The sequence below is a fragment of the Ylistrum balloti genome, unplaced genomic scaffold (genome assembly GCF_031769215.1).
Source record: "Ylistrum balloti isolate Yb309-2 unplaced genomic scaffold, AGI_CSIRO_Ybal_v1 Utg370368, whole genome shotgun sequence".
NCBI classification, from domain to species: Eukaryota; Metazoa; Mollusca; class Bivalvia; order Pectinida; family Pectinidae; genus Ylistrum; species Ylistrum balloti.
In genome coordinates this window covers 992,727-1,019,744 of record NW_026782259.1, presented here as the reverse complement: position 1 = coordinate 1,019,744, position 27,018 = coordinate 992,727, and the positions used below count along the sequence as shown (strand labels likewise).

Below are 27,018 nucleotides of genomic sequence, written 5' to 3'. Positions count from 1 at the left end.
ACCAACCTATAGTAGGTCCGTCTTGCATTTATCTACATGTCGTATTGTTTATTTCATATTCATGTGTTTTTACAAATATGTATGTTGACATTGACCATTTCGCTACGTCACGCTGTCATTGCGACCACGCAACCAAATCCACGCGCCAACTATCTTGTTCCACAGTCGCGTTGGTGCGTAATTTTGTCGCCACGCTAACGCGAGATGTCCGAAATTAGGCGCCATTAATGTCAACTTCATGAAGACAACACTAAAATCTTAATGTCAAGACCTCAATGTAAGGTACATTTGTATCCTTGTGTGATATGAAGTTTATCGTTAGTTCGTTGTTAACTTGCTCTTAGAGAACGCTGCATTAACGTGCATTGACCTACGTTTACATGGCAGGTGTCGTCAAAATGCGTTACATTTCCAGTACTCATTTTAAAGGTATTACCATGCTTTTTTCCAAACGTTGCCGAGTGAAAATCCTTTTATCATATTTTGCTTTTGTTTCATTAAGGTACTGTCGAATACCGATCTTTGTACAGATCTGTACTGTCTCATCTTATTATCTTTGTTTGATACGCAATCACCAGGACAAATCATAATCAAAGGCAGAGATTGTTCCAAGCGTTATCGGCTATATCTTCTATCTCTAACAAAACCTTCCATTTTCCCCATTTCTACAATGAAATAAAATTTGATACATATACACGGTCCCGTGGTCAGTATAACAAAATATGTTGATAACTATTTTCCCTGTGGGTCATTCACACAAACTTTGTTCACTTTAAAAATCATCAATTCTTTGTGTATGGGTACCATATGTAAGCATTCCTAAGAGGCTCAGAGTGTCTGCATCTTTCACTGGGATATAACCTCCATTTTTGGGCTCTCGTTTCTGCCGGATCAGTGTGTTTTGGTTTGGAATTTCTCAATTAATGAAAGTGATATTCATAAACAACAACATAACTGAAAGTCAAAATCATTTATTTTTTATTGTATATTGTTCATGGTTTTTTTATAGTAAGCAAAATCATTCTTTGATAAAAAGAATTTAGAAATAATCAACATAACCATCATTTTCAGTAATCAATCTACACTAGTCCACAGTCCTGTACTCAGAATTTTAATGGGGCTCTAGAATTTCTGGAAAAACTTTAATTTCACAAAATGGGACCCACTGTTTTTAGCAATTAAGTTAAAAAGGACCCATGAAAATAAAGTGTAGATTGATTACTGAATACAGATATAAAATTCGCTCTCCACTTTTGACACAGGTACTGAATTACTCCTGGGAAAGTCTACACAGAGAACAGTCCACTATAAGTTTTTGGCTGTTTATGAATCGGAAAGAACTAGGCAGTCAATAATTGATGTTCACCTGCTGCGGCTACAGAAACAAAGTTTTAGAGATAAAATTTAGATATTTAGTGCAGGTCACACACCAATAAGTACAATGAAATTAGTCACCTGATCAAATTAGAGTATTGAATATGTCATTCACAGACAGTGGACATTCAAATGGTCCTTACTGATGATCTTTTGATCAACCTCCAATAACTCAAATACCCCTATTCCTTGAAGTAGTGACATGGTCCCTACAAGTTTGATTAAGTCAGGTTTTATTGAAACAGAATACAGTACATTATTTTCTTTTGAAAATTAGGGATTGCACATAAAATACATTTGTTTTCTATGATGAATTAATCGGAATTCTAAAAAAAGCACCAATTCTAAGTGAAGGGGCTACTTCACAACAGCTGAAAATTTTTAGCAATTATGTCATCTAACTGACATTGTAACACATCAAGACCCAAATAGGAGTAAATGATAAACCTAGATTAATGTATGGCACACATTTTTAGGCAGAATTTCATGTCCCTCTGGCCTCTAACTGCACAAAATGCAGCTAATATGATGTGTCAAATGTTTTCATATTAAATAACTGGTTTGAATTATCAATTTTTAAGTCCTATGTTTAAATGTTTGCCACAGGATAAAATTTTAAATCCTACCAAGTTTGATAGCTTGTCATAAATTATGTTTCTCCAGCCAACTCAATGTACAAATTTTCAATCGTATCTATGAACAATCACCAATCAACTTGATGGCAAATCAAGTTTTCTTAAACAGATCAAGGTGACTTTATTCAACAATTCTTCTTGAACACTGATCATGACAACTTCAAAGCCTCGAGCATTACTGACGAGACAATTTTTACCTGGCTGACAGCACTGTACAGTGACCTTTGCACCCAGTTTCAAAACAAAATTAAATTTCATAATCACCTATATGTACAATTAAACAAAATTTCATATAACATGAAATAACTTCTTTCTTTTCAAATTTGCACCAATTCATTCTAAATGTTTTCAAAACATTAAAAAAAAATTCAAAAGATAAAAAAACCCAAATAAATTAATTAATTAAACATGTAAAATTTCAAGGTAGTTGTATTCTAGCGAGCAACGGAACATGTTTAGTAAATTCCATACAAAGTCACTTGTTTAGATAACTTGACAAACAATACCTGTGACAGTAGTATGGTGTTTACAAAAATAATTATACTATAGCAATACCTCCTTAAATAATAAATAACATGCTACAAAAATGTCTGTTTCAGACATACATACACTGACAGAGATTAATGTAGTTAAATTAGAAGTACAACTTTTTATACACATTGAAAAACAAAAATATTTACAGTAATATAGCACAACTTTTATTTACTTGTAAAAAGAACTGTTTAACATCCAGTTATCTATATGTGTAGTTGTCAACAATCTGTAGCACCAAAGTATCCTATGAACAGTAAAACCTTTACATATTTTCAGTTATTAGCCTGTTATTACTCCTGGTAATCAGCTCAATGTTGTTCTATATGAGAGTCATTTTAACGTTTACCACTAGGGTGTAGAGATGAAATGTCTCCAGCTTTCTATCTGACAGTCTCCTTCCAAACACACAACTCTCTATTAAGAATGGACACAAATCCAATCTCATCATCCTGTAATGAAAAGAAATATTCAAAATATCTCCTTCACACAGAAGCATTATGATAATTTCTCTCTATTTATGATTACAGTCCTTTATTTGTTATCATTACATTAAATTTAATTCGGTATTCTGTAAAGTATAACAGGAACACTAGAACCAGTGCTTAAATAGGAACACTACAACCAGAACTTAAACAGGAACACTACAACCAGAACTTAAACAGGAACACTACAACCAGAACATGAACAGGAACACTACAACCAGAACTTAAACAGGAACACTACAACCAGAACTTAAACAGGAACACTACAACCAGAACATAAACAGGAACACTACAACCAGAACTTAAACAGGAACACTAAAACCAGAACTTAAACAGGAACACTAAAACCAGAACTTAAACAGGAACACTACAACCAGAACATAAATAGGAACACTACAACCAGATCTTAAACAGGAACACTACAACCAGAACTTAAACAGGAACACTAGAACCAGTGCTTAAACAGGAACACTACAACCAGAGCTTAAACAGGAACACTACAACCAGAACTTAAACAGGAACACTACAACCAGAACTTAAACAGGAACACTACAACAAGAACATAAACAGGAACACTACAACCAGAACTTAAACAGGAACACTACAACCAGAACTTAAACAGGAACACTACAACCAGAACTTAAACAGGAACACTAGAACCAGAACATAAACAGGAACACTACAACCAGAACTTAAACAGGAACACTACAACCAGAACTTAAACAGGAACACTACAACCAGAACATAAATAGGAACACTACAACCAGATCTTAAATAGGAACACTACAACCAGAACTTAAACAGGAACACTACAACCAGTGCTTAAACAGGAACACTAGAACCAGTGCTTAAACAGGAACACTACAACCAGAGCTTAAACAGGAACACTACAACCAGAACTTAAACAGGAACACTAGAACCAGAACTTAAACAGGAACACTACAACCAGAACTTAAACAGGAACACTAGAACCAGAACTTAAACAGGAACACTACAACCAGAACTTAAACAGGAACACTACAACCAGAACTTAAATAGGAACACTACAACCAGAACTTAAATAGGAACACTAAAACCAGAACTTAAACAGGAACACTAGAGCCAGAACTTAAACAGGAACACTACAACCAGAACATAAACAGGAACACTACAACCAGAACTTAAACAGGAACACTAAAACCAGAACTTAAACAGGAACACTAAAACCAGAACTTAAACAGGAACACTACAACCAGAACATAAATAGGAACACTACAACCAGATCTTAAACAGGAACACTACAACCAGTGCTTAAACAGGAACACTAGAACCAGTGCTTAAACAGGAACACTAGAACCAGTGCTTAAACAGGAACACTACAACCAGAGCTTAAACAGGAACACTACAACCAGAACTTAAACAGGAACACTACAACCAGAACTTAAACAGGAACACTACAACCAGAACATAAACAGGAACACTACAACCAGAACTTAAACAGGAACACTACAACCAGAACTTAAACAGGAACACTACAACCAGAACTTAAACAGGAACACTACAACCAGAACATAAACAGGAACACTACAACCAGAACTTAAACAGGAACACTACAACCAGAACTTAAACAGGAACACTACAACCAGAACATAAATAGGAACACTACAACCAGATCTTAAATAGGAACACTACAACCAGAACTTAAACAGGAACACTAGAACCAGTGCTTAAACAGGAACACTAGAACCAGTGCTTAAACAGGAACACTACAACCAGAGCTTAAACAGGAACACTACAACCAGAACTTAAACAGGAACACTACAACCAGAACTTAAATAGGAACACTAGAACCAGTGCTTTAATAGGAACACTACAACCAGAACTTAAACAGGAACACTACAACCAGAACTTAAATAGGAACACTACAACCAGAACATAAATAGGAACACTACAACCAGAACTTAAATAGGAACACTACAATCCGAACTTAAATAGGAACACTACAACCAGAACTTAAATAGGAACACTACAACCAGAACTTAAATAGGAACACTAAAACCAGAACTTAAACAGGAACACTAGAACCAGAACTTAAACAGGAACACTACAACCAGAACTTAAACAGGAACACTACAACCAGAACTTAAACAGGAACACTACAACCAAAACTTAAACAGGAACACTACAACCAGAACTTAAATAGGAACACTAGAACCAGTGCTTAAACAGGAACACTACAACCAGAACTTAAACAGGAACACTACAACCAGAACTTAAATAGGAACACTACAACCAGAACATAAATAGGAACACTACAACCAGAACTTAAATAGGAACACTACAATCCGAACTTAAATAGGAACACTACAACCAGAACTTAAATAGGAACACTACAATCCGAACTTAAACAGGAACACTACAATCTGTACTGAAACAGGAACACTACAATCTGTACTGAAACAGGAACACTACAATCTGTACTGAAACAGGAACACTACAACATATACTGAAATAGGAACACTATAACCTGTACTGAAAGAGGAACACTACACACTGTACTGAAACAGGAACACTGCAACATATACTGAAACAGTAACACTACAATCTGTACTGAAACAGGAACACTACAACATATACTGAAATAGGAACACTATAACCTGTACTGAAAGAGGAACACTACACACTGTACTGAAACAGGAACACTGCAACATATACTGAAACAGTAACACTACAATCTGTACTGAAACAGGAACACTACAACATATACTGAAATAGGAACACTATAACCTGTACTGAAAGAGGAACACTACACACTGTACTGAAACAGGAACACTGCAACATATACTGAAACAGTAACACTACAATCTGTACTGAAACAGGAACACTACAATCTGTACTGAAACAGGAACACTATAACCTGTACAGAAACAGGAACACTATAACCTGTACAGAAACAGGAACAACATTATAACCCAACTGTACTCTAACTTGAACACTACAACCAGTACAGATATCGGGACACTACATCCTGATCTGAAACTGGAACACTATAATTTGTGCTGAAACAGAAGCATGTTAACTGAACAAAAGATCCCTTTACACCAAACATGGACAAAAACGTTTTTTTCCTGTCATCAAAAGAGAATTTACTATGTAACCTGACCTCAAAGATGCTTCTGTTGTTGATAACTAGCAATGATTTTTTAAAAATAATGTTGATGGATGAGGCTGGATGATTGAGAGATGACATATGCTGCACCATGCCATCAGCCTACTCCTATCTTTAGACCAGGTGTGCTAACAAGTGTATCCCCTGGCAGAACAATATACATGTATGTGTTGTGCCTTTTTGCTCGTTTTGTTAAGTTTTTCGTTGCTGAAAAATTGCTGTTTCTGGGCAGATGTTTCCAGTTTAAAGCACTGTAACAAAAATGTGCTTCCCAAGTTCTACTAGACAAAAAAACATATTTCAACATATTTTAGATATACTAAAACCTACACATACTGCAAAACACTGAAATTATGAATAAATCTCTTCTTAGAGCAGGTGTTTAGGGAATGGACTGGTCTCCAACATGTCAAAACTCAAAGTACAGACATATCAAAAGTAAAAAAAATATGATTTATATCTATTAGTTTATAGCTATACACTTTCTACTAAGTGAACTCTCAAAGCAACGATAATGGTGGGGGAAAACGTCGTAGCTGCTCCTTAAAACACTATATCTTAAATGAATATTTTACTTGGTAAGTATAAATGTCCGTTTTTTAGTACCTGGCAGTAGTGATTATAAACCAGTGTGGAAGAAAACCAGGTGGGATTACATTAATACAATTCACAGTTAACACTGCAAACATTTTAATATTCTACAATAACTGAAGAATATAAATCAGCTTTTTCATTTAGATTTATTTTCACAGAAAGTAATGAACATTCCCTATTTCAAGTGCTGACAAAATAACTTGTGATGTAATTTGAGAGAATTCTGTAGGAACGGAAATAGTTACAATTTTTTGCAGGAAAATTTTCAATTGCAGTAAATCTGTTTGGTAGCAGTGGTATATATATACATGTGGCGCTGATTAATATGTGATGGTAGCGTCTATATCTCACTAAAATATACTGACAGTTATCTGTATGTGTCACAGGCTCGACTTTTAATTTACTCTACAAATGACAAATTATTTTAATTTGAGCATGTACATATCCACTTTCACAGGAAGAAATACCAATATATCACATCTTCCATGATTACAGTTTATCAGATATTGCAATATCATGGTAAAATAATCAATTCAGGCCATCAATCACAGCTGGAATCAGATATACCTCAACCAAACATGCAATTTTGTAATCTAGCTCGGTAATCTTTGTTACAGGAACAAAGAAAGACAACTCATATCATTTTACATGACAAATCAGACATTTTTTGTGTACCGTGGACCGTATTTTTAACAATGCATTTGATTTTATTTTTATGTTGAAGAGAAAGTTTTTAACAACAATAGTACAGTTTTTAACAACAATAGTACACTTCATTTGCAAATTATAACACTTAGTATGCAACTAAATATAAGTTGAATAAATCCGACCAAAAAGAGAAAAAAAAATCTCTGAAATAATCTATTAGAATGGCAGAGTGAACACCATTAGCTGGTTGAACAGGATGATCAGTGTATTATTTTTGGTGTGGATACCTATGGGTATACAAAGATGCACAAATAGAGATAAGAATTGAAGTGAAAGTTACATCCCAACACACTTAACAATTGACAGAAGTCCTGATACAGCTGTAACAGTTGAAAGTAGTTGACAACAAAAGGAAAGACTCCGTTTATTGTTAGTAGGTTGCGACGTAACTCTCATCTAAAATAATCTATTAAAACTCTATCTAAGAAAAATATCTTGAAAAGTTTGTCCACTCAGTATTATGAAGATCTGAACCTTTGCCGAAAGACAGTTGTCTTCCATTCAACAAGACTTTGTTTGTGAAACATGTATGCCCAATCTTCAGTGGAAAAATTAGTCCAAAACATGTGACAATTTGAAAAAAAGATTTTCATTGAAACTGATGAATGCCCCCAAAAACAACTTTAATGGAAACAAAATTTAAACAAAGGGCAATAATTTTGTAATTAAAGATTGTGGGCCCTACACACTACACACTGTCTTAATATCACCAATATACACACAGGAGTTATATTATCCTAGTTTAAATATGAATGCTACAGACACAAAGTTTTAACATTGGGGAATAACTGTAATTAAAGTGGTTGAGAGCCTTGCCAATGCACATCACCTTAGTATAACTGATGTACATACTGTGGGCAAAGTTATGCTCCAAACACAGAAAGATGGACAGATCAGTAACTATACACTCTCCTGGAAGAATGACCTGTCTACTTATGTGTGATTATCACAAAAAGTTTTACCTTTAATAGGAATTACCTTTGTACCATGAACCAAAATTATAAAGAATTATGATAAACCAACTTCACTTTTCATTCCTCATATCTAACTTTGCAAAGATTTACTCTTGTAATATCTTAACAATTGCTACAGAATTTGAAGCTGACAATATTCATTAAACCCTACTTTTGGTCGCCAGTTTGGCCACTACTAGTAAACTTGTCACAGGGCGTAATAGGAATATGGGTCACTTAATGACCTATTTACACACCTTAACAACTTTTGACACTTCATTAACAGCAAATATGTTATATACATCCACACAAACAAAAAGCCCAATAGGCCTGCATACCTCACCTGATATTGAATGCTTTTATACTTATACAGAACATTAATCTTTCAAATCTTTTTTTTAGGCTTCCTCCCAGGAACCTACCAGCTAAATATTACAATTTTGAACCTTTCAGTTTATCAGAGTAAGTCGTTTGTCAGTATTAACAAATCTGACTCCTATGACCTTGAATGTCGTTTAAGGTTATTTCTGATGACAAACCTTTTTCGAGCTTCATCCCTGGAACATACCAGCTGAATATCATGATGCAAGGGCTTTTAAGTTGTCTGAATATTTTTTTACCTTTGTGACATTGAATATGGGGACAGTCTATTGAAATTCAACATATAAGGTGTCCAATGTTTCCAATTTAAAGTAATATGAAGTTCAATCACAGTTATTTGAAAACTTGCATGGCTACATATAGAAATAGCCCAGTCATTGAAATCTAACTCTCTAGCAATATTTATCCAGAGTTACACAATATGTACCACCAAGAATCCAATACTCATAAGAATAAGTCACCCTCAAACCTGAAAGTATTAGTACCCTGACAAAAAGAAATTTACAAAACACAATGTACACAAATTCAGGATAAAGAGTTAGGTAGGTAAATAGTCCAAGTATACTTTATCAACTCAACTTATCCATGAAAATCTATGTTTCTTATCAATATTTTAATTCCCAGCAATTAATTCTGCTTTACCTACGAAATGCACAAAAGTGATTCGCACACAAAAGGAATAAGAAAAAAAAAGTATGAACATAAAAAAAAAGACATGGAACCACGACATGTCAGGAGAAGACCCACCAAGTAATGCTCACGTCTCCTAGATTTCAATCTGTTGATGTTGACACAGGCTAGTTAATGACAACTAAGAAAAGTCAAAAGGTGACTTTGTCTTTTATCTTACTTTGACAATAAAATAGATTTAAATCCAATCAACAACCGATTCTCTTGGGATAACAATTGAACAAACAAGTAAAAATTAATACTATATTGAGATTCATCATATTTTAATCATGTATTTTAAAAGTAATCAAACTGACACAAAACAACAAACGATATATTATCTGTTAATATACATACCTTTAACACCAATTTAATTCCAAGCGATATATTCAACAGCTGCCCATTTTTGTGTGCTGGTCTGGTAATGACTGACTTGTTTCTGATAAAATAAAAGTAAATCACAATGCAGAAAACTTTCCACAGAAAAGAAGAAAGAGAACCAGAACATTATTTTGCTGGTAAGAGTTAACACATGCCACTAGGAACAAAAGGACACTGTGTTTAAAGGGTAACAATAACCAAACTGTCATATATGAACTTTGAGAGTGTTCTATGATTAATATAAGTTAAGCAAAGAAGTCAAACTTTGAAGACCCTGAACTCTTTTTTGTAATAAAATGTGTGTAACTAACTCATGAACCCAATCAATAAATTATTTGTACACTATCTAAACTTTTCTTCTAACTAAACTACATGTGAATCGTAACATTAATAATCAGGACTTCACAATTATCATTTTTCATGTAAACAGTGTGTACTTTTAAACTATGTTGAATGTTCATGTAAACAGTGCGTACTTTTAAAACAGAGTTTAGACTACGTTGAATGTTCCATGTAAACAGTGCGTACTTTTAAAACAGAGTTTAGACTATGTTGAATGTTCCATGTAAACAGTGCGTACTTTTAAAACAGAGTTTAGACTATGTTGAATGTTCCATGTAAACAGTGCGTACTTTTAAAACAGAGTTTAGACTATGTTGAATGTTCCATGTAAACAGTGCGTACTTTTAAAACAGAGTTTAGACTATGTTGAATGTTCCATGTAAACAGTGCGTACTTTTAAAACAGAGTTTAGACTATGTTGAAAGTTCCATGTAAACAGTGCGTACTTTTAAAACAGAGTTTAGACTATGTTGAATAATGAATAAATTGTAGTTTTGCCTTTTTGGATAGATTGAGAGATGAAGGTTTTCAAGTGGTTTTTTTTTTATTTATTTTTATTTCTTTCAAGATGCCAGTTTATTTTGATGTTTTCATTTTGACATTTTCAAATAAGTTAACTTACCTATCTGTGGAACTTGGATTAAACTCACTGGTATTGAGACCAGGTCCTGACCATCAGTCACAGGGGAGGCCAGATGTTCTGTTTGTTGTGTCTGTGACACTACAGGCAAGGAGGTGACGAAATTTCCTTTCTGCTGTGCTTGTGAAACCATTGGCAAGGAGGAGACAAGATTTCTAGTTGGCTGTTTTTGTGAAACCACTGGCAAGGTGGAGACAAGATTTCCTGTCTGTTGAATCTGTGGTAATAAAGGTGTTGTAGAAATGAGACCACCTGTCTGTACTTTCTGCTGTATGACAGGAGACATGGGAATGACCACTCCCTTTTGGCCATTGACCTGATGACCAATCAAGCTGTCCACACTTTCTCCACTGCTGCCGGTTACAGTCTGGTCTGAAGCTACTTTGACTTGTCCTGTAGTAACTTTCGATAGCTTGTTACTTCTAACAAATGACTGTTGACCAATTCTTATACTAGATGATTCATCCATTGGATTCAGTGTACAGGATATTGCTGGATTTTCTAATGGTGTAATAGAACTGGCCACAACATTCTCATCTGCAGCATTATAGTTGTCAAGAGACCTAGGTAGAAGAATCTGAACACCGTTTGAAGTTGTGTTTAGTAACTGTGAGACACCTATCATCTGGAAATTCTGATTCTGTTGTGGCAATATTTGTATCGGTAAGGTTAAATGTGTGTCGCCGTCCTGCAACTGGGCATTGAGAGACAGAGTATTTGTTGCCTCTCTTTGCTGCAGGGTGTTTATATCCCTTCCCTGTTCGCTAGTTATGTCATCCTGCTGTTGGGTAATTATACCCCTTGGTTGAACATTTGATATTGAGGTTATGTCCCCTTGTACAGTGGCTATACCTTGAAAAGAACTCAAGTCTTGTTGCAAAGAGGTTCCATCACCTTGCTGGATTGAAGTTAGATTTCCTTGTTGCATGGCAGTTACTTCCCCTTGTGGAAGAGTGGTTATGTCCCCTTGCTGTATGGTTCCTCCTACAATAGTTTGACCATTAACCGAAGGGATGATTAAGCTAGAAGGATGACGAATTACAGGGAAAGAGATATTCTGGACAAACTGTATACTAGGAACCATCTGAGGTTGAAACTGGACATGGTCAGACATTGACACCTCTGGACACTCTGTCACAGTCTGTATAACATGTCTAGTATCATCAGTAGTAGTCTCCAATGGATTACCTCCCCCTGAACTGTTCTGTTCTGGTGAGGAGGTGCTATAAATCTCACTCTGGTATCTGTCATTGTTTGAATCACAGTTTTTCCTTTCCAATAACTGTTTTTTTGTAACATCACTACTGGAACAATATAAGTCTGTTGATTCACTAACATTTCTTACTTGTACATCACATGGTATCTCTGAAGCCCCTAACTGTCGATACAAATTTTGAGATGGTAAGTCATCACTTTTTTCCTGTGTGGTCCTTAACTGATGATTGTGACCTTGTCGATGGAGCAACATTTTCCTTGCTTCAGCAATGCCTTGAGGTTCAACAATGGTTATATCATCTGATGACAGGGTACGCATATCCAATGTAACTACAGATGAATCCATAGATGTTTGAACCCTTGGAGAAGATGTGTTATTGTAACTTGGAGATACAATCTGACTTAGCTCTGGTGCATCAGTCTGCAGATTTATCATCTCCATACCCTGCTGATGCAGTTCCTCCCTCTGGAGTCTATCCTGTCCATGAATGAGCTCATTTGCACCTTCACAATGTCCTTCCCTTGACTGTGAATGTTTTTTACTTGTCCTGTTCCCATATCTTCCTTTCTCAATTTCTATGTCATTATCAGCACTAACTACAGATGCAATAGTGGTATGATCGCCTTCATATTGTGTCACAACCTGTTCTTGACCTTTGGAAAGCCTAACAGAGTTTCCATCTCTTGTGTCCAGTATCCCATCAACATTTACTGGAGCAACTTTATACTGACCACTTCCAGATGTTGAAACATTGATAACAGGCTGCTGTAGTTTTAACACTGTCAAAGCTGTTGTGAGTGTTGAATTGGCCATTTCTTCATGTAGCCGTATATGACTTCGCAGGGAATCTTTTCTAACAAATGATTCTGGACACAGATGGCAGGTAAATGCCTTTGAAAATTTCCCCAATGAACCAGACACCTTAACCTCTGATGACTTTGCTTGTCTTCCTTTTGTATTAGTGACTTTTGGCTCAATTTGCATATGCCTACGTTTTATATGGAGGGTCAACTTCGCCTTATAGTTGGTTGAAAAGTAACAGTGCATACAGTTGTAATTCTTTTCCTTCTCGTGGCGAGAAAGATGACTGCGAAGCACCTCTCTATTGGAACACTTGTATTGACATACATGGCACACACAATCTGGGTCATCAGGTTCATGACTTTTGATATGTTCTTTATAGCTTCTCTTTGATGAGGTGGAGAAATCACATACTGTACACTTCATCTGATTTTCAGAAGAGTGGTGAACACGGTTATGGCTGGCCAGATTTCCTGAAAAGAGAAATAAGAAGTGTATTGTAATGATTTTCATTTTCAAATTTCCACTTTCTTTTTTCATCATTACAACTAGATTCTTTTAAATAATAATATTAATAATAATAAAATCAATGAATAAATAAATCAATAAATAAAAACATGCACGCACGCACACATACCTGTAATAAAAGATGTCTTATACCTAATGATACTGTCTTATGCCTAATGATAGCTGTCTTATACCTAATGATACTGTCTTATACCTAATGATAACTGTCTTATACCTAATGATACTGTCTTATACCTAATGATACTGACTTATGCCTAATGATACTGTCTTATACCTAATGATACTGTCTTATACCTAATGATACTGTCTTATACCTAATGATAGCTGTCTTATACCTAATGATACTGTCTTATACCTAATGATAACTGTCTTGTGCCTAATGATAACTGTCTTATACCTAATGATAACTGTCTTATACCTAATGATACTGTCTTATACCTAATGATAACTGTCTTATACCTAATGATAGCTGTCTTATACCTATTGATATCTGTCTTATACCTAATGATACTGACTCATACCTAATGATAGCTGTCTTATACCTAATGATACTGACTCATACCTAATGATAACTGTCTTATACCTAATGATACTGACTTAAGCCTAATGATACTGTCTTATACCTAATGATAGCTGTCTTATACCTAATGATACTGTCTTATACCTAATGATAACTGTCTTGTGCCTAATGATAACTGTCTTATACCTAATGATACTGTCTTATACCTAATGATAACTGTCTTATACCTAATGATACTGTCTTATACCTAATGATGGCTTTCTTATACCTAATGATACTGACTCATACCTAATGATACTGTCTTATACCTAATGATACTGTCTTATACCTAATGATACTGTCTTATACCTAATGATACTGTCTTATACCTAATGATAACTGTCTTATACCTAATGATAGCTGTCTTATACCTAACGATACTGTCTTATACCTAATGATACTGTCTTATACCTAATGATACTGTCTTATACCTAATGATAACTGTCTTATACCTAATGATACTGTCTTATACCTAATGATACTGTCTTATACCTAATGATACTGTCTTATACCTAATGATACTGTCTTATACCTAATGATAACTGTCTTATACCTAATGATACTGTCTTATACCTAATGATAGCTGTCTTATACCTAATGATACTGTCTTATACCTAATGATAGCTGTCTTATACCTAATGATACTGTCTTATACCTAACGATAACTGTCTTGTGCCTAATGATAACTGTCTTATACCTAATGATAGTTGTCTTATACCTAATGATAACTGTCTTATACCTAATGATAGCTGTCTTATACCTAATGATACTGACTCATACCTAATGATAACTGTCTTATACCTAATGATAACTGTCTTATACTTAATGATAACTGACTCATACCTAATGATACTGACTCATACCTAATGATACTGTCTTATACCTAATGATACTGTCTTATACCTATTGATATCTGTCTTATACCTAATGATACTGTCTCATACCTAATGATACTGTCTTATACCTAATGATAGTTGTCTTATACCTAATGATACTGTCTCATACCTAATGATACGGACTCATACCTAATAATACTGTCTTATACCTAATGATACTGTGTCATACCTAATGATACTGTCTTATACCTAATGATGGCTTTCTTATACCTAATGATACTGTCTTATACCTAATGATAGTTGTCTTATACCTAATGATAACTGTCTTATGCCTATTGATAACTGTCTTATACCTAATGATACTGTCTTATACCTAATGATACTGTCTTATACCTAATGATACTGTCTTATACCTAATGATACTGTCTTATACCTAATGATACTGTCTTATACCTAATGATGGCTGTCTTATACCTAATGATACTGTCTCATACCTAATGATACTGTCTTATACCTAATGATAACTGTCTTATACCTAATGATACTGACTCATACCTAATGATACTGTCTTATACCTAATGATGGCTTTCTTATACCTAATGATACTGTCTTATACCTAATGATACTGTCTTATACCTAATGATCCTGTCTTATACCTAATGATACTGTCTTATACCTAATGATGGCTTTCTTATACCTAATGATACTGTGTGTATAACTTTATCATGATACTTGGTGTGTACCTAACTTTATCCTGTCTTATACTTTATGATACTGTGGTGTATAACTTTATCTATGATGGTGTGTATAACTTTGATCTTGATCTCATACTTAGTGGTGTGTATAACTTTATCATGATACGTAGTGGTGTGTATAACTTTATCGTGATACTTAGTGGTGTGTATAACTTTATCTTGATCATGATACTTAGTGGTGTGTATAACTTTATCTATACTTAGTGGTGTGTATAACTCATACCTAATGATACTGTCTTATACCTAATGATGGCTGGTGTGTATAACTTTGATATGTCTTATACCTAATGATAACTTTCTTATACCTAGTGGTGTGTATAACTTTATCCTGATACTTAGTGGTGTGTATAACTAATGATACTGTCTTGTATACCTAATGATACTTAGTGGTGTGTATAACCTAATGATAGTGGTGTGTATAACTTTATCATGATACTTAGTGGTGTGTATAACTTTATGTCTTATGATACTGATAGTGGTGTGTATAACTTTATCATGATACTTAGTGGTGTGTATAACTAATGATACTGTGGTGTGTATACTTATTATGATGGGTGTGTATAACTTATGATACTTATGATAACTGTCTTATACCTAATGAGTGGTGTGTATAACTTTATCTAATGATAAGTGGTGTGTATAACTTTATCATGATACTGTGGTGTGTATAACTTTATCATGATACTGGTGTGTATAACTTTATTGATATACTTAGTGGTGTGTATAACTTTATCATGATGATACTGTCTTGTATAACCTAATATCTATCTTATATGATACTTAGTGGTGTGTATAACTTTATCATGATACTGTCTTGTGTGTACCTAATGATATGTCTTATACTTATCATGATACTTAGTGGTGTGTATAACTTTATCTAATGATACTTAGTGGTGTGTATAACTTAATGATACTGTGGTGTGTATAACTTTATCTGATAACTGTCTGATACCTAGTGGTGTGTATAACTTTATCTTATACCTAATGATAGCTGTGTGTATAACTTTATCTGTCTTATACCTAATAACTTTAGCTGTGTGTATAACTTTATCATGATACTGTATACCTAATGATAGGTGTGTATAACTTTATCATGATACTTAGTGATAGTGTATAACTTTATTATGATACTTAGTGGTGTGTATAACTTTATCATGATGATAACTTTCTTATACTTTATCATGATACTGTCTGTGTATAACTGATACTGTCTTATACCTAATGGTGTGTATAACTTATACCTATATGATGGTGTGTATACCTAATGATACTGTCTTATACCTAATGATACTGTCTGTGTATAACTAATGATACTGTCTTATACCTAATGATAACTGTCTTATACCTAATGATACTGTCTGTGTATAACTTTATTATGATATCTGGTGTGTATAACCTAATGATACTGTCTGTATGCCTAATGATAACTGTGTGTATAACTTTATCATGATATTAGTGGTGTGTATAACTTTATCATGATATAAACTCAATGTAGTTGTGTGTGTATAACTTTAATGTACAAACACAAATTGACAATACAGATAAAGATTATGGGAAGGGTAATACACTTTGACACGAATAACAAGTGTTTATTTTATGTGTAATTGATGGCTGTGTGTGTAAAATTTGATCATGATACTTAGTGGTGTGTATAACTTGATCATGATACTTAGCGGTGTGTATAACTTTATCATGATACTTAGTGGTGTGTATAACTTTATAAATTATACTTAGTGGTGTGTATAATTTATTTAGTCAAATACTGTGCTTGTGTGGAATATGTATCATGATACTTAGTGGTGTGTATAACTTTATCATGATACTTAGTGGTGTGTATAACTTTATCATGATACTTAGTGGTGTGTATAACTTTATCTTGATCATGATACTTAGTGGTGTGTATAACTTTATCATGATACTTAGTGGTGTGTATAACTTTATCATGATACTTAGTGGTGTGTATAACTTTATCATGATACTTAGTGGTGTGTATAACTTTATCATGATACTTAGTGGTGTGTATAACTTTATCATGATACTTAGTGGTGTGTATAACTTTATCTTGATCATGATACTTAGTGGTGTGTATAACTTTATTATGATACTTAGTGGTGTGTATAACTTTATCTTGATCATGATACGTAGTGGTGTGTATAACTTTATCTTGATCATGATACTTAGTGGTGTGTATAACTTTATCATGATACTTAGTGGTGTGTATAACTTTATCATGATACTTAGTGGTGTGTATAACTTTATCATGATACTTAGTGGTGTGTATAACTTTATTATGATACTTAGTGGTGTGTATAACTTTATCATGATACTTAGTGGTGTGTATAACTTTATCATGATACTTAGTGGTGTGTATAACTTTATCATGATACTTAGTGGTGTGTATAACTTTATCATGATACTTAGTGGTGTGTATAACTTTATCATGATACGTAGTGGTGTGTATAACTTTATCATGATACTTCGTGGTGTGTATAACTGTATTATGATTCTACCTTTTGTGGCACACCTGGCATCACACTTATCACACTGGTAGGGCTTCTCTCCTGTGTGTACCCTCAGATGACGACGCAGGTCTGACTTGATCTTGAATTTGGCGGGGCAGAATGGACACGGAAAAGGACTGTCACCAGTGTGTGTACGTAGGTGAACAGTTAGCTGACTGGCCGTGCGGCAGGCATAGGGGCACACCTGACACCTGAAAGAAAATTTATAAACTCCTTAAAGAATTCTTAAAACATTTTTCCACAATAGAATTTGTGAAATGTGCAGCATATACAACATTTAGTCAGAGCAATAGAAGTGCAAGATGGCAAATCACATGAATAATGTGGCAGTGTAAACAGTCAAGCTGCAGTGAAATTGACAATTGTTGATATTTTTTTGTAAGTACATTCTACATATTTTGCCTTTCAGATAATATTGACAACTTAATTTCAATCTTACTTGTGAGGTCTCTCATCTGTATGAACAATAGCATGTTTGCGTAGACTGCTGTTGTCCACAGCACTGTAGTTACCTGTAATTCAAATGAATATATATAATCACCACATTGGTGTTTCTATTTCTTCAACCTATAGGTGTTTCTATTTCTTCAACCTATACTGTAACCTGCTATCAGTTTACTCATTACAATTGAGAATTCTTCTTTACTGATAAAACCATATTAATGTGACAAAAAAAAGTGTGCTGTCACATTTTTCTACCATCTAAAATTTGATTAAACCTCATTATTTAGATTTTAAGTTCCTCCTTAAACGTAATTATAGTAATTAGGAACTCTTCTGAAATGGAGGCAATTTTAGACATATCCTTGGGGCAACACTGTAGACATTTAAGTATGAGAGCAAATATAGTATCAATCTACACTAAGTTGTTGTTCAATATCACACAAGATTAAAAGAAGGGAAATAACCCTTCACAATCTCAATAACTCACATTCTTGCAGCTCATAAATGTAGCATTCACTGAAACACTTTTCAACAGTAATCCTCAAGTACAAAATTCCCTCTTCGTAAAACTATTTCAAAGAAATACCAAAACATACAGCACAACCCTGGGATAATGAGCACAAGGCTTTGCCAAACACATTTTCATTCAAATATACATTACACATGGGCGACTTATTAATTATTTTTACCATAAATCAAACTGTCATGGTGAATCAAACTTATCCAGTTTTGACAGGATTACAATCCGGAAAGTGACTATGCCATCACTTGAACAGAAACAATTTTCTCTAATTATAGGCATTCAAGCTACATTTGTAAGCAGTCTTTCCCCAGGTTGCAAAATTGTGAATGTGTCTGAATTATTGAAGAATGAACATTCTCCTCACCAGACAATTGTAAAATTTAACTTACAAAATTTGCATTTGTAAGGTTTGTCTCCAGTATGAGCCCTCATATGAAGGTGCAGTTTGTCCACCCTACTGAATGACCGGTCACAGTATTTACAAGAAAATGGTTTCTCCCCAGTATGTGTCCTGAAGTGACGCTCCAGATCTTTCAAGTATGCTGATGAGAAAGTGCATTTATCATCATGATGGCATTTGAACTTTTTCACAGGTGGAGTCCTGACCTTGCGTGGAGTTCCTGGAGATTTACTTGGAGATCCTGTACACAAAATAAGAGTTTAAATCAAGGATGTGGATACAGATTTAAATACTTGTTTTTTGGTAGGGGGTAGAGGGAGGAGGAGTTTCCATTCCAAGAGGAACTTACGATCGATATAAAAACAAAGCGAGCAGGTCACATAAATATACCCTCACTTTTTCATCTCATCTAAATCCATGGAAGGGTTCGTGTATTTGACATTCATGAGATATCTTGCACACAAGCTGTTCATTTTAAATGGGATGAATAGTGACCTTTGACCTTTAACTTTGATGACCACCAAAATCTAATGAGGTGTCAACTTTGGTGGGGTCATGCTTGGATGTGAATATAAAATATCTTTCAATGGCCTTATCAGATTAAGTGAGAACTATACAGCCCCATAACCTAAGTAGGAGTATAACAAACAAGTTGTGGATGATGGGAGTACCTTTAGCAATAAGAGGTTTATGTAGGGGTCACAGGAATAGCCTAGCACTTCCTATAAGTATGTGTGCTAAGTTAACACAAATCAGACCGTTCTCAAACACAAGACAAGAAGCCCAATGGCTGTAACAGTCACCTTAGTCACAATGCTTCAAGAAACGTCACAGAAATAATTTTGTTAAAAAAATAAGTAATACAATTTTAACTATATTGTACACATAATGTAAATGTAAATTGTGTATACATGAACAGCTGTCCCATGCTAGGGTTTCTAACCAAGTTTAAATTAAAAGAAACTACACTCAAGATTTATGTTTATCTCATGAAACTTTCAGCTTATACTAATAAAAAGAAAAATTCTAACCAAGTTTGAACTATTTCTGAAAGAAAATAAACAAATTATGCTCAAAAAACGTAAATTTCCTGAAGAACATTTTCCTATATAAAATATAGTAAATTTCAACCCATTATCTAATGGCAAATGTGAGACCCTGGGATCACAAAATTCCCTATTTTTATAAAGCACCATAAGACACTTCCATCCTTGAATAGTATTTGGTTCTACATTATCTGGGTATTGAGAAGAAAACTTGTGAAATTTTAGTAAATTTGATCACTTTTTTCCCCTGCCCATCAGCCTCTAGGGGTCAGCAGAGGACAATATGTGCATCTCATTAAACTGTCATCTTAAACTTATAATTCTAACCAGGTTTGAACTATTTCCAAAAGAAAATAAACAATGTCAACAATGTGATTTTTCTTATAAGTTATAGTAAACTTTATCCCTTCACCTGGAGGAAATGCGAGATCCTAGGGTTATGAAATTCACAATTTTGGTAAAGCATCTGCATACCTTTCCATCCATGAAGAGTACGGGATTCTATCATACCTGGGATTTGAGAAGATTTTGGAAGTTTCAATCAATTTGACCATTTTTGGTCTCGTTCCTCAGGCCCCTGGGGGTTGGGGACCATATAATTTACAATTTTGGTGTGCTTTTAACCATAGGTTTTTGTAAAATTTCATTGAAATCAGGGGTTTTCCAGCAGAAGTCAAAAATGTTAAAATTTTATGACACACAACACAAGACAAAAGGTGATCGCAATATGTCATCCCTGAGACTTTATCTCCAGTGACCTAAAAAAGGACTCGCATAGCCTCTGCTTGATACTGTTACATACATGACATAATTACATACTCAATGTAACTATAGACTTAAAGCAACAACATTACACTCCTAATCATTCTGAGAGTTTACAAATACTATCAGATAAAAAATAATTTCAAAGTAACGAAATTGAATCATTTGAATTAAATTTTATCGTTCGGAAGAAAACTGTCAAGCATAAGAATACCTGTAATTTTATTTTTCTACAGCTTTAAGGTATACTTAATTATATACAAACCTGACAACTTTGACAATGACGAAGATCGGGATGAATTCTTGCTAGAACAATGAGCTTTAGCTCCCCTTGCAATAACAGTCTTGCCACTAAATTTTTTTAACTTTTTACTTTCTTGTAAAAGTTGTCCTATGCTATCAGAGAAAACAACATTCTCATCCTTGACGTTGGATTCTGGTATCTGAATTACTTGTCTAACACCTTCAGGGTTCGTAGACTGTGTAATGTTTACAACATTTACAGAGTATTGTACAGTGTCAAGGTCACTCTGTTGGGCATCAGTCTCCATAGAAACAGTTTGGAGGTCACTCTCCACCACTCCAGATAACCTGGCAGCTTGTTGTGCCAAATCTTGTGCAGGAATCACAGAATTGCTTGGGTCACTCCCTTCTAACTGACTAGCTGTGTCAAAAGTCACTTGTGGGGGATTTTCCATCAAACTTCTTTGATTTGACTGTTCTAGTAAGTTTTCATGATGTAGATCAGATGGACATACTGTTAAAGGCTGACTGACTGGAGTTGACATAACAGATATAGAGCCATTTTGGCCAAGTTCTTCTATCGGAGCACTGGTTGGGCAAGCTATTCCCTCCGTATTAGCCAAGAGACTAGGCAGGACTGGACCTGAAACAAACATATATTAACAGACATATTTTCAACTAGAAAATGTTTTAAAGACAAAAATGCCTGCTCTCCCATGTATACTAGAATCTGATCAGGTGTAAATTTTGATGTTTTGATACTGTGGGGTAAATATGAGCCATATCTGAAGAGATGTTCTGAAGATATGACATTGATTTGGATGCAACAGGACAGGACAGAAGGACATAGGTAATACTATATGCCCTTCCCATTAAATATCAGGACATAAAAAATTTCCAATCACATCAAAATATTTCTTTTTCCAGTTTGACATTTGAATATCAATACCAAACATGTAAGTATCAGGTAAGCTCCAAGCAAAGCAAATATAATCAGTAATTTCATAACTCACAAGCAGCAGCCATAATTCTAGATTTCATTTTATCTTTAAAAAAAGTCAGTGAATTGGCAAATTTACATCACAATAATGTAGTGAAGTATGAATGTTTTCTCTCAGAAACATTAAAGTGCATTATGGACAAACCTAATATCAAAGAAGAAAATGTAGGCACTTTACCTTCATCATTTAGACAATTAAATGCATTGAAGTGAAGAACTATGTAAAATTTTGACAAAGTGTTCAGATTTGCCCTAATGCCTTTGAGATGGTTACCTATACCATGACAACCATGCATGAAAGGTATTTTTAACCTGAACTACAGTAATTATGAGCTTCAAAATTAGATGGATTTGGTGGCCAAAAAATGATAAAAGTATCTTGGAGAAAATCCTAAATATAGTGATAATAGCTTCTTCTGAATGTATACACCCTCACCATTTGTCGTGCTGCCACAGTTGGTGCGGAGGTACTGTATGAAGTTAAGCATGGCCTGATTTTGTTGACCAATTTCAGCCTCATTTTGTTCCGTCCCATCAGGTGGATTGGGTTGTAAGACAAGCAGCTCCCCCTTCATTGTCAGGATGATCTGAGACTCCGGTTTGTTTTGATTGGTTGTCTGGATGATTGCCGGCCTCTGATTGGTTTGTATGTACTCGTGACCCTGTGGTGGAGTTATCATGAAGGAAGATGCGACCCCTCCCCGCTCTCCAGGGTGTGGCGTTTCCATTGTGGCATCTTGCACTACTGTCAGCCCTGGAGATTGAACCTGAATACCCATGTTTGAACCTAGTGACGTTGTAACCATTGAATGACTTCCTTTGGACACAGAAATCTAGAACAGACACAGAAGTCACAATGTGTAAATATTAGTTTTATCAGTTTACCAAGTCTGTGACTTCAACACAAAAAGAACATCATGAAAACTAAACCAACATTTATGTATGCATTTTCTGTAGTTTGACAAATGAGATAACTAAAGATCCCAAAGGGATCTTGGTGTAAACCATTATATGATCTTTATTAGCTGTGTATCAGTTGCATCTTTTATCCTGTATTCAGGTTTGATATTGACCCTAAAATAAACATACACAACCAGAGACTAAGGCAGACCTACATATGAAATCTGAGAATGTTCCATTCAGTATTAGAAAAACAAAACTTCTAACCATCAAATCAAAGATGGCCATCTTTAAACAGCTTCATTTTTTTTTTTATCATTCCTGCTATTGACAATAAGTAACTATGAAGCAATGGACCTCTTAAGTATTTATTTAATTAATTTTAAGAAGAATCCATCAAAGGATCCATAAAAAAAACTTCTAAAGAATAAAAAACTGTAGATATAGCATGCACAAATAAGGACCAAGGGGAGTCTTCTAAAGAGATTTGAGAATAATTTGTCAATAAACTCTTAGGAAATAGTGAAAACCAAATTCAATCGTCAAAATCCAAGATAGCTACCAGATAGCAATTTCATTTTTCCAATCACTCCCTAAAATGACCATGCACACCTCAAAACAAAGGGCACATACACATAAAATCTGAGAAAGATCCATTCAAAATTTCTCAAGAAAGAGCAAACAACAAATTTCAACCGTGAAATTCCCAGTCTGCCACCTGTTGTAGACAAATCAATTTTCTTGGTAAAATACTTCGTTACCCCCTATTGATCACTGTTTCTATGTGTTTTTAATGATAAAGCTGTTTCATCTCACTTTTTTCCACCTTTGTGAATACAGGTCTATACTACAGCTGAAAAATCCAAAAGAAAATACCCTTCTCATACACTATACACTTCAGTGCTAGTACATCTCACACTGGTCGTTCATCTTACTCGCATAGTGATGTAGTCAGCAAAACATCAAACATTTCTTTCCAGATGACTTAAGATCTCCTACATATATTTACTAGTCAGAAGAAAATGTTTCACTAAACAAAATCACTTTTGCCTTTAAGAAATCTTTACAGAACAGATGTATAATGTCTTTCAGTGATTTTGCTAGGTTTTGTATCCCAAACCTCTGGTCTGGCTAAAACTAGTCAGATGGTTGAGAAGTTATCTCTAGCTGTGTGATATAATGCAGTCAGTATTTGCCAAGGTTGCACACTTACCCTCCGGGAAAGAAAATATTCTTTAGTTTTCAGAGAGAAATAGGAATGTGTGTGGAACAAGATTAAACACACATATTTCTATGAATACCTTCTAGGTCCCTACATGTGTGACAATATCCCAGAAGTAAATATCTACTTAAGAACTCTAATACAGTTCTCCTGCAGTTGGCTTGGGTTGTCATCAGCAGCTATATAAACCAATAGCTCAACATTGCTCTTATGTATACCTGTGATTGACTAAGGTTGTTGCTGCGAGCCACTGTTGTTCCATCCTTTTGACTTGGTACAGTACTGGTCACTGCTGACTGCAGCACAGCTGGGCAAGAGAGCCGCTTGTGGAGCAGAAAGAGATCCACATTATGGAACTCTGTGCGACATGCACCACAAATGTGGATGTCAGTAATGTCGTCAGTAGACACTGAAATGAAACCAACAGCAAAAGATATCATTACACATTTGTAAAACAAGAAACAGGTGCTGCATATATCTCTACACAGGAAATCTATGAATGCAATATATAAAATATATCATAATAAACCTGGATTAGCAATGAAGTACCTTATTCCAATCAGAATTCTTAAAATACAGACATTTATTCAATAAACTAAAAAAGAAACAAAAATTTGATGTACATTTGATACAAATTTCCAATCTCTTCACACTTCATAAAATGTTCAATCATAAATATATATATAAATGCAACTGAAGTTTTGATATTAATTTGTTAAACAAGAAATCCTTTATAAAATCATAGAATCATCAAAAGAAAAGTATACATCTCCCTAAAAATTAGAATATGTGCAAAGTTGAATAGCTGAAGATAAATTAAAATTTAATTTCCCTTGTTTTATGTACAATGTATCTACAATGGCTGATGTATAGTTGATGAAATCTCTGTACAAAAAGAGAGAGAAAACATGCTTTTAGTATCATCATTTGTGTCCATGTCTGGCAACAAGACAAAAACTGGTGGAAAGCTATAAAGGTAGACAATATCATGGTGCCTAAATGGTAACAAAGCAATTACTCAGTGAGAAAATGTTTACGAAATAGAACAGTTTTTTCATGTATTTCTATACTTTAAAATATACTCAATGACTTGGTTACAAATTGTACATTTTGAGGGATCAATGTTGATGTAGACTCTGTTTGTCTGTAAATAAATTAAATCTAAATGTTTGTCTGTCATTTTACATCATTATCTTTCTAGATTTTAAATAATGTCCTGACAACAAGTACATGCCATATTAGGTACATCCTGAGATTATCTCGTAATTTATTTCCGTGGTCTTGTTTCAGGGTACAGCAGGTTCTCGTATTAGATTACAACAAAATCATTATCAAATACTTAGTGGAATATGGGAAAGAAAAAATACCAGCTGATTTAATACTATTCAGTATTTGCAGTATAAATCATCTTCAATAAGCAAGTTTCAACATAGTTTAAGGTAGGCAATAACGAATGTGTTGTTAGTTTTAATGAAACTCCTAATCTAATGCCTTACGACAACGCGATAAACTGTACTTAAACCCGCGAGCTCTAACGTGGATATTTGTATTATATACTTTCTCATTGAAACGTGCCTGTGTTCAAACCCAGATAATTTATCTCAGATCTAAAATCATTTCTTCCAGATCTCATTTTTAGAGGAAATATGTCTTTTAGATTACAGCTATGTGAATCACCGTGCGAGTTTGAAGGTGTAACCTTTCTATGTATTTATCTGACATACAGTGTTAAAGGTAAATGATTGCCAAGATTAAATTTTGTTCAATAGAAAATGGGTCGGGGTTCAATACATGTGCTTATATGGTTCACAGCACATGTGAACCAAAAAAAGGCACCTCAAAGAGCACATGTCTAATATGAGTATAACGTTAGGGGACTCGTGAATAACAAACGCTTGGTCAGGGCCGATGTAGGCCCAGGTCATGTATTTCACGTCAAAAGACGATTACGTGGTTAATGATTGCAGTTCAACACAATTATTAAACTGACTCCTTACTTTTTAAACCACTGAAGATCAAAATCTTGCATAGTTATTCCATTAATGAAGAATAGGAAATATATGATTAAATTGGGGCCGCAAAAATGGACAACATGGCGGCAACGACGTTCGCTAACCGGAAGTGGAATTTAGAAACTAAATGGCGGTCGAAGAACCCGGAGAATATATAAAAAAATCAACCAATAATGAATAATGTCAAAACCATACTTACGTCCATTTACATACTTTCAAGAGGTTTGTACAAAAATAACCTTCTTCTTTGTTGGTTCCATAATGGCAAAGTTGTATGTTACAACAGCAAAGCAAAAATAATGCCTTTAAAAGGATTAAAAATATACAAAAATATAATATAAAGTTTCAAAAATACACAATAATTACCATAATGTCATATTCTTTCAATTTGAGAAAACATAATAAAAT

At 34.4% G+C, this 27,018-nt stretch overlaps 1 protein-coding gene across 1 annotated transcript; it reads right to left on the bottom strand.

Annotated features, from left to right (window-relative positions):
* Window positions 1-955: 955 nt before the first annotated feature.
* Window positions 956-26,671, bottom strand: LOC132553934 (uncharacterized). Its single transcript, XM_060218226.1, has 10 exons — window positions 26,596-26,671; window positions 24,817-25,007; window positions 22,913-23,309; window positions 21,499-22,119; window positions 19,415-19,666; window positions 18,498-18,570; window positions 18,047-18,249; window positions 10,824-13,331; window positions 9,836-9,917; window positions 956-2,992 (listed from the first exon to the last, which is right to left on the bottom strand). Coding segments are annotated over exons 1-9 (4,296 nt in total). The 5' UTR covers window positions 26,597-26,671; the 3' UTR covers window positions 956-2,992; window positions 9,836-9,867.
* Window positions 26,672-27,018: the final 347 nt, after the last annotated feature.